Source organism: Babylonia areolata, chromosome 29 (genome assembly GCF_041734735.1).
Source record: "Babylonia areolata isolate BAREFJ2019XMU chromosome 29, ASM4173473v1, whole genome shotgun sequence".
NCBI lineage: Eukaryota > Metazoa > Mollusca > Gastropoda > Neogastropoda > Buccinidae > Babylonia > Babylonia areolata.
Window position 1 is genome coordinate 3,860,837 of NC_134904.1, and position 10,000 is coordinate 3,870,836.

A 10,000-nucleotide genomic window follows, 5' to 3' on the forward strand; every position below is an offset into this window, starting at 1 on the left:
AACGGCTGTTGCGGTGTGCTTGAGGCGATGGCCACGTCTCCGTTACCACGGACTTTAAAGAATTTCTTAAATGCCCGAGACATTACAAGATAACATGATTTGAACGGTGTTATCACGTCGAATACCGTAAACGGTTTATCACGCTAAAAACATGTTTAAAAGTTAATTTTCCAACGCCATTGGTAGTCGTGCTTTAGGGCTGTGAGTAAGGATACGTACTCTCGACCCGAACATGCTTGGTTCGAATCTGTATAGTAACTTAATACATAACACATTTTAACGATTTTTGAATTAAAAAACAACATATATATATATATATATATATATATATATATACATTTTTTTTTAATAGATAATTTTGTTTACGTGTGTATTACAAGTCTTGATGGTCTTGTCTCTCTTGTTTTCTACTTTTCCTGATCTTGATCCTGATCCTAATCCTCCTTCTCCTCCTCGACATCATTTTTACCACCACCACCACCACCACCACCACCACCCACCACCAGCATCATCATTATCATCATCATTATCATCATCATCATCATCATCATTAAGACAAGTCAGGACCCGCCCCCCTCACCCCACCCCCCTCACCCCCAACCTACCTCCCCCCCCCAGTACCCCTTACCCCTTCCACACAACTGTACACCCCCTGCTCCCCTGTTTAACTAAATCCACCTCACCCCTTCTATCCCCCACCCCCGAACCCTCCATTTCCGCCACCCCCCACCCCTACCCATCCACCACACATACACCCTAACCCGTGTCCCCCTTTCCCCCCTCCTTTTGACAGTCTTCATTCATTTCATTTTGCCCATCGCTCCTGGTGGAGCATAGGCCATCGATGACCCCTCGCTATCGCACTCTGTTCTGGGCTGTTCTGGCCATTCCAGTCCAGTTGGTCCCTTGCTGCTTCAGCTCTGCCTCGGTATCTCGCCTCCAGCTGTTGCGAGGCCGGCCTCTCTTCCTCTTTCCCTGCGGGTTCCAGGTCAGGGCTTGGCGTATGATGCTGGACACTGGCTTCCTGAGGGTGTGTCCGATCCAGCCCACTTCCTCCGTAGTGTCTGCTTGGCCACTGGTTCCTTTTGACAGTCTTGATAGCCCCTTTACTTCTTGATATTTTTTTTTACTTTTCTTTTTTCAGTATCTGCTATTGTACTACAATATGGTTTGTAATGTACTACAATATGATTTGATACCTAATTTATGTTTAGGTATGTATATGCATACATATATGTATGTATATGTAGACATATGCATGCATGTGTGTATACGTGCAACTGAGTATGTATATGCATAAGGGTGTGTGTGCGTTTGGAGATGAGTGTGTGCATATGTGTGTGGGTGGGTGGGTGTGAGTGTGTGACTGTGTTCCCATCATTATATTTTTATAATGATGATGATGGTGCGTTGATTAGTATTATAATTAGTAGTAACAGCAGCAGCAGCAGCAGCAGTAGTAGCAGTAGTAGTAGTAGTAGTTACCATTGCTATTCTTGTTGTGTCTTATCGTTACTGTTTTTGTTGTCACAAGGACAGATTGTGAAGACTAGGCAATGCCTAAAATCTTTCTCCTTGAGTAATAAAGTTTTTGAATCTTGAATCTTGAATCTTTCTCCTTATTCCACCCACCCCTCCCCCAGCCCCCCGCCCCGCCCCGCCCTCCACAAACCCCCCGTTCCCCCAATCTCTCGCCCCTCCAGCCACCTCACCTGCTTGGGAGACCTCATCGTTCCAGACCAGCAGGTAGCCAAAGGTCATCGTCACACACAGCAGAACAAACAGCAGCTTGGCGCGGCGGCAGCGTAGCGGCGCCCACATGGTCAGCGTCTGTGTCTTTCCCTTTGGTCACGGTCTGCTTGCCTTTTTCCCTTTGGTCACACTCTGCTTGCTTTTTCCCTTTGGTCACGGTCTGCTTGTCTTTCTCTTTGGTTCACACTCTGTGTGTCTTTCCACTTTGGTCACACACTGTGTGTCTTTCCACTTTGGTCATACACTGCGTGTCTTTCCACTTTGGTCATACACTGCGTGTCTTTCCACTTTGGTCACACTCTGTGTGTCTTTCCACTTTGGTCACACTCTGTGTGTCTTTCCACTTTGGTCAAACTCTGTGTGTCTTTCCACTTTGGTCAGCGTGTGTTTTTCCCTTTGGTCAGCCTGTGTCTTTTCATTTTAGTCAACGTGTGTCTTTTCCTTTTTAGTCAACGTGTGTCTTTTCCTTTTTAGTCAACGTGCGTCTTTCTTTATGTATGGTCACGTCAGCGTGTGTCTTTCCCTTTTGTCAGCGTCTGTCTTTTCCTTTGGTCACGTCAGTGTGTGTCTTTCCCTTTAGTCAACGTGTGTCTTTCCCTTTGGTGACGTCAGTGTGTGTCTTTCCCTTTAGTCACGTCAGTGTGTGTCTTTCCCTTTGGTCACGTCAGTGTGTGTCTTTCCCTTTGGTCACGTCAGTGTGTGTCTTTCACGTCAGTGTGTGTCTTTCCCTTTGGTCACGTCAGTGTGTGTCTTTCACGTCAGTGTGTGTCTTTCCCTTTAGTCACGTCAGCATGTGTCTTTCCTTTTAGCCACGTCACTGTGTGTCTTTCCCTTTGGTCACGTCGGCGTGTGTCTTTCCCTTTAGTCAGCATATAATTTTCCCTTTAGTCAATGTGTGTCTTTCCCTTTAGTCACGTCAGGGTGTGTCTTTCCTCTAAGTAAGTCACGTCAACGTGTGGTCTTTCCTCTTGGTCATGTCAGCGGATGTACTTCCCCTCTGTGGTCTGTCCTATTCTTTGTCAGTGTATATCTTTCCTTTTAGTCACGTCTGCGCCTGTTTTTCTCCTCTCCTGTCTCCTCTGTCTCTGCCTGCCTCCCGTGTCACACACACACACACACACACACGCGCGCGCGCTGGTGTTGGCCACAAAACCTGCGGCAGATGTTAGAACAATCATCAGTCGTACAGGGGTCACCAAAAGTTAGGGACCAATCAACTAGATAACTGGTATTCGAATATTGCATCAGTTTTGTATGGGATAGAGAGAAACAACAACAACAACAACAGCAAAAATCCCGAAGAAGACAAAGTTAAAAGATCAATATCGGTGGAGAGTAATCAAAGGTTGTAGATATTCCATATATTTCATCAAATAGTAAAGAGTGGTAACTCTCTCCATTCAGAAGGTACACAACTTCAAGTCAGTGCTGCCTACGAGGGGGGACGAGGGGGGAGAGGTGGTGGCGGGTGTTTGCACGTCCACACGCGCGAGCTTGTGTCTGTGTGTTGCGGGTGTGCGGGTGGGTGAGTTATACGTGTGTGTGTGCGTGTGTGTGTGTGTGTGTGTGTGTGTGTGTGTGTGTGTGTGTGTGTGTGTGTGTGCGTGCGCGCGTGTGTGTGTGTTGTTGTGTTTTTTAATGTATAAATATGTATGTGAGAGATTTTAACACGAACTGTTTTATGAAGTAATGTTGTAGTTTGTTTACTCAGTTGTCCATCTGTTGTGCTTTTGTTGTTGTTGATGATGTGTGTGTGTGTATGTGTGTGTGTGTGTGTGTGTGTGTGTGTGTGTGTGTGTGTGTGTGTGTGTGCTAGTGTATGTGGACGTGGTGGAGGTGTGAGTTTGTTTGCTTTTTTTTTGTTTTGTTTTTGTTTGTTTGTTTGTTTGTTTGTTTTTTTTGTTTTTTTTAACAATACGTACATTTTTACATTTTCAGGTTTAATTTCTTAAATGTAATGATGTACATACGTTTTACTTGAAATGTTTGATGAATATTGCTTTATCATGTGATGTTGTAGCCTGTGTGTTTCAATTGTTTGTCATTCGTGTGTGTGTGTGTGTGTGTGTGTGTGTGTGTGTGTGTGTGTGTGTGTGTGTGTGTGTGTGAACATTTGTTTCATCTTTCTAGTTTTGATCTGTGTGTGTAATGCGGGGTGTTTTTATTTTTATTATTTTTTATTTATTTTTTTAAAATACCTGTTGCATTTCTTGATTTAATCAACTGACATGACCTATTTTAATTTTTCTCTCTCGCCTATATTTCAAATTATATGCATATGTTTGTGTGGGGATGTTTGAGTGAATGTTTTTAGTGCTATTGTAAAGCGCATAGAGCTTCAAGAATATGCGCTATAGCAAGAAGTCTGAATAAATAAATAAAAACAATAGGCCCCCCAAACAAATATAACCAGCCTAAAAACATCATGCCCTTTTTGTGAAATGTATGCGTTGTCTACTCCTTTACATACACTAATGTGTTTCATCTTATTTTTAACCTTTCTGTGATTTTCATGTATTACATGCACGCTATTGATTGGATGTTATTGCCTGCCACATCAGCATCAGATTCGTCATCACTATTGAATAATATGTACAGTGATATAACTTTCTCATTTCAGTCGTGCCTCTTTTCTGTATTCCGTGTGGTGATTAATTTGACAGTTTTAACTCACTCAGTACGGCCAGTCCTCTCTTCTCCTCTACACAGACCCCTCGGATGTCCAGTGGGTGTCTGAATGACCCAACCTTTAGGTTCCGTCGTCAGAATTGTGGTATTCTTTGTCAACATTCACCTCTTCAGTATAAGAGCCTTCCGCTTGCAATATTTTGATGATGGTAACTGAGGTGAAACGCTGTTAACGTCGTCTCTTTCGCCGTTCGTATGGAGAGAGTTAATAACCCCCTTGCTTCTTGATTTAAATTTTTTTTTTTTTTAAGGTATCTGCTATTGTACTACAATATGATTTGTAATATACTACAATATGGTTTGATGCCTAATTATGCTTATGTATGCATATGCATACATATATGTATGTGCATGCATGCATGTGTGTATATGTGCATATATGTATGTGCATAAGGGTGTGTGTGTTTGGGGATGAGTGTGTGCATATGTGTGTGTGTGTGGGTGGGTGTGAGTGTGTGACTGTGTTCCCTTTATTATATTTTTTATAATGATGATGATGGTGCGTTGATTAGTGTTGTAATTATCAGTAGTAGCAGTAGTAGTAGTAGTAATAGTAGTAGTAGTGGTGGTAGTAGTAGTAGTATTTACCATTACTACGAGTATTATTGTTGTGTCTTATCGTTACTGTCTTTGTTGGAAGACTGGGCAATGCCTAAAATCTTTATCCTTGAGTAATAAAGTTTCTGAATATATATCTGTGTGTGTGTGTGTGTGTGTGTGTGTGTGTGTGTGTGTGTGTGTGTGTGTGTGTGTGTGTGTTTGTGTGTGTGTGTAATTAAGTAATGTAATAGGCGTAGTCTTTGAATCTGTTCGATATTTTTGTGCGTTAAATCTTTTTTTTGTTTTCTCTCTCACTTCTTTTTCTTTCTTTTTGTAAGTTATTGCGTATGTGTGTATATGTTTACTATTTATTATAAAAGCGCGTTGAGCTCCCTCGTGGCCAGGAAAGCATCAAAAGCGCCCAAATCACCGTCTTCCGCCCCCCCCCCCCCCCCCCCGCCCCGCACCCTCCTACACGTTGTTTTTTTCCCCCACAATCATGTGGCAGATGTCAGAATAATGATGAGCATATAGGGTTCACAGGAAGTTGTGAACCACTTGGTAGAGCTTAATGCAGTCTGCATAATTCAATTCAAATCGTCAATCTGTCGATAAACATACAGAGTTCACGGAAAGTTATCGACCACTTGGCAGACCTTAATACAGTCTGTATGTTTCAGAGTTTCAGTTTCAGTTTCTCAAGGAGGTGTCACCGCGTTCGGACAAATCCATACACACTACACGACATCTACTAGGCAGATGCCTAACAACAGTATAACCCAACGCACTTGTCAGACCTTGTTTTCATGCTTATATATGTGTATACCTATCAGAGTCGATTTTTTTTTTTTACATAATCTTGCCAGATGACAACACACACACACACACACACGCACGCACACACATTCACACACACAAGTGCACACACACACACATTCACGCACACACACACACACACACACACACACACACACACACACAGACATTCACGCACACAAGTGCACACAAGTGCACACACACACACACACACACACACACACACACACAGAAATTCACGCACACAAGTGCACACAAATGCACACACACACACACACACACACACACACACACACACACACACACACACACAGACATTCACGCACACAAGTGCACACAAGTGCACACAAGTGCACACACACACTCACACACACACACACACACACACACACACACATTCACGCACACAAGTGCACACAAATGCACACACACACACACACACACACACACACATTCACGCACACAAGTGCACACAAATGCACACACACACACACACACACACACACACACACACACACACACACACACACACACACGCACACAAGTTTAAGGCCATTAGTAAACTTCAGACAGCCCACATATTTACAATCGTCTCTCTATATTGACTACAACTGGCAGCGGCCGACGCTGATAGTCAGACACTGACACTGACATATTCATCGACCGTTCAGCCTTAAAACTTTCCACTTGGCACTTGGGAGGTGACAGTCCCAATGACAATTGTGAGCAAATCAGATCACCATGTTTAATTGTGCTTTTTATATTCAGTTCACACACACACAGACACAGACACACACAGACATAGACACACACACACACACACAGCCACACACACAGACACACACACAGACACACACACACACAAACACACACACACACACACACACACACACACACTGACACGCACACACACACACACACACACACAGAGACACACACACACACACACACACACGCATACACACACACGTGCGCGCTTGCTTGCTTTTCAGAAAGACAGAGAGACATAGGACGAGAGGGAGACATAAAGAGAGAGAGACAGAGAGCGCGAGTGACAAAGAGAGAGAGAAAAAGAGACAGACAGACAGACAGAGGTAGATGCAGACAGACAGACAGACAGACAGAGACAGAGGCTGGTCTTGTTTGTATGTTTGCAGTAAATTTCCTCTCTATCATTATACAGAACTTACACCTAAAATGTTTATAGATAGATGGACTAATGTTTAAAAAGAAAAAAAAAGAAAAAAAAGAGAATAAATAAAATAAAAAAATAGATAGATAAATATATTTCAAAAGTATTTTGACCTAGGCTGTATGATCATGGCCCACCACTGGTCTTTCATTTGGGACACAAGGAACAGTTTCCTGGCGGCATAAGTTTCAGTTTCAGTTTCAGTAGCTCAAGGAGGCGTCACTGCGTTCGGACAAATCCATATACGTTACACCACATCTGCCAAGCAGATGCCTGACCAGCAGCGTAACCCAACGCGCTTAGTCAGGCCTTGAGGAAAAAAAAAAAAGAAAAAAAAAAGGAATAAATAATAGATAAGCTTACACAAATAAATAAATAAATAAATAAATAATAACTATAATGAAAAAAAAAAAAAAAATAATAACAATAATAAATAAATAAATAAATAAGATAACAATGATGATAAATAAGCAAATAGGTGTAAAACATGAAGACACACATTCACATATACACCCACACATGCATAACCGATATGCACCGAACATACAGTTTCACAGATATGAAAGCACAGTCAAATACATATAAACGTACATGAGCTCCAACACACACACACACACCACACACATTACCCTGCACCTCCTCTACCCCCCTCCTCCACACACTCATTTCTAGTCTACGTATCGCAGCTTCCACGGCACACACACACACACACACACACACACACACACACACACACACACACACACAGATGAACACTTACTTGTACAAGCACACACACATATGCCCATACACACATATGCGGCATAAGCTGTGAGCAACAGACTAAAAATACGTTAAAAAAAAAGAAAAAAAAAAAAAAAAAAAAAAAAAAAAAAGAAATCGATGATTGAGATTCAGCCAACCATTTACTATTTATTTAGTGGCATATACATGAAAAGGAAGCGCACGTGCGAGCGGGCAGCGCCGTGATGACAGGTGCTGGTAGCACTGGCTGTTTGCATCACACCTCTGTTTGTCACAAAAATTGATCATCATCATCACCACCACCACCACCACCACCATCATCATCACCACCACCACCACCATCATCATCACCATCATCATCATCACCATCATCATCATCATCATCATCATCACCATCATCATCATCATCAGGTGCTGGTAGCACTGGCTGTTTGCATCACACCTCTGTTTGTCACAAAAATTGATCATCATCATCATCATCACCACCACCACCATCATCATCATCATCACCATCATCATCATCACCACCATCATCATCATCATCATCACCATCATCATCATCATCATCAGGTGCTGGTAGCACTGGCTGAATGTATCACACCTCTGTTTGTCACAAAAATTGATCATCATCATCATCATCATCATCATACACCATCATCATCATCAACATCAGGTGTCATATAGTTGGCTGCATGCATTCACCGCTGTTTGCCACAAAACTTTATCATTGGTGGACACATTCACAATTTTGCTCGAAGTATTCTTGTTCTTGACATTTAAACTTCCGTACCAGCAGATAAAAGAGAAAGTTAAAAACCGATTCAATGAAGCATCGGTAGAAACCCTGGAGAATTTTAGGATTGACCTGGATATTTCTAAGCTTCTGTAAACAGTAGATGCGAGACTGGCATTTCTTTTGGATGTGATATGTATTGGGTGTAAAACTGAGTTTTTCATCAATTATTGTACCCAAACATTACATTCACTGACTCTTTCAACTTTTGTTCCATTGATGCAGAGGTGCGTGACGGGGGACAGGCTTTTCCTGAAATCAATAACCATTGCTTTTGTTTTTTGAACATTTAAATCTATGAAGTTGTATTTACACCACGAGGAAAACATCAACGTGTTCAAAATAGACAGAGTTAGGAAGATCTTCAAGTGCAGTGTCATCAGAATATTTCATCAAGGGTGTTGTTTCTGTACCAGTGTAGTCGTTGATGTATAATGTGAACAGGACAGGTGACAGAACTGTTCCTTGGGGGGCACTGAGTTCTGTTAACGAGGAAATTGGTGATCCATAGAACAAGCTTCGGACAAACCTCAATGTAAAGAAGCCTCAGTGTCATCAGTTGTGGTGCATGGTACTGAACGCAGAAGAAAAATCTATGGACAGAATACGAACAAACGAATTTGGTATCTCAAGGTGGGTGTATGCGTGATGAAGGAGAGTGAGTGTAGCACCGGCAGTACTTCGATTGGATCTGTATGCAAACTGATGTTGATCATTGTATGGAACAGTGTGTGACAGGATGTATTTGAGGATTATACGTTCAAAGCACTTCATCACAATAGGGGTAAGGGCAATGGGGCGATAATCGTTCAAGGAAACAGGTCTTTTGCTTGTTTTTTTTTTAGGACAGGGCGAATGATTGATTTCTTCCAGGTCAGGAACACAACAGTCTTTTAAAGACCAGGTGTATAGGCTGCTAAAAATGTCACATAACTGTGAGGCACACGTCTTCAAAAAACGATCACTGATCTCATCAGGAACAATTTGTTTTTTCACATGCAGTATTTTAAACATAGATTCAACAGCATAGGAGTCAACAACAACATACTTTTCATTATTAAAAGCATTTTTCTGAAGGTCAGCGATTACTTTTGATGAGTCATTTTTCAAGTCTTCGCGTTCAAAGCGACAATAGAAGTAGATTAGAGCTAATTAAGTTTCTCTGAAAAAAATGTTTTTTTTTCATCACATGGCATTAGTGATGCAGACACCTGCGTCTTATACTGTCCAGAAAGTAATTTTAGACCTTTCCACACATCAGCCATACTGCCTCTTTCAAACTGCTTTTCTACCTTCTCTTAAGGCCTGACTAAGCACGTTGGGTTACGCTGCTGGTCAGGCATCTGCTTGGCAGATGTGGTGTAGCGTGTATGGATTTGTCCGAACGCAGTGACGCCTCCTTGAGCTACTGATACTGATACTTTAAAGGCGAGTTTAGATTCCTTTATTTCTTTTTTTGGGCTTGCTTTGTACAT

At 42.0% G+C, this 10,000-nt stretch overlaps 1 protein-coding gene across 5 annotated transcripts in view; it reads right to left on the reverse strand.

Moving 5' to 3' along the window:
• Positions 1–10,000, reverse strand: part of LOC143274919 (carbohydrate sulfotransferase 1-like) — a 50,244-nt gene that overhangs the window by 11,916 nt on the left and 28,328 nt on the right. Inside the window, exon 2 of one of the 5 annotated variants that reach the window (XM_076578908.1) lies at positions 1,713–2,163. In XM_076578908.1, coding sequence (XP_076435023.1) covers positions 1,713–1,821 — 109 coding nt within the window. In that variant the 5' untranslated portion in view covers positions 1,822–2,163. Of the gene's footprint in view, positions 1–1,712; positions 2,906–10,000 lie in introns of all 5 variants that reach the window. The other 4 variants (XM_076578907.1, XM_076578909.1, XM_076578906.1 and 1 more) reach the window with 4 other exon arrangements.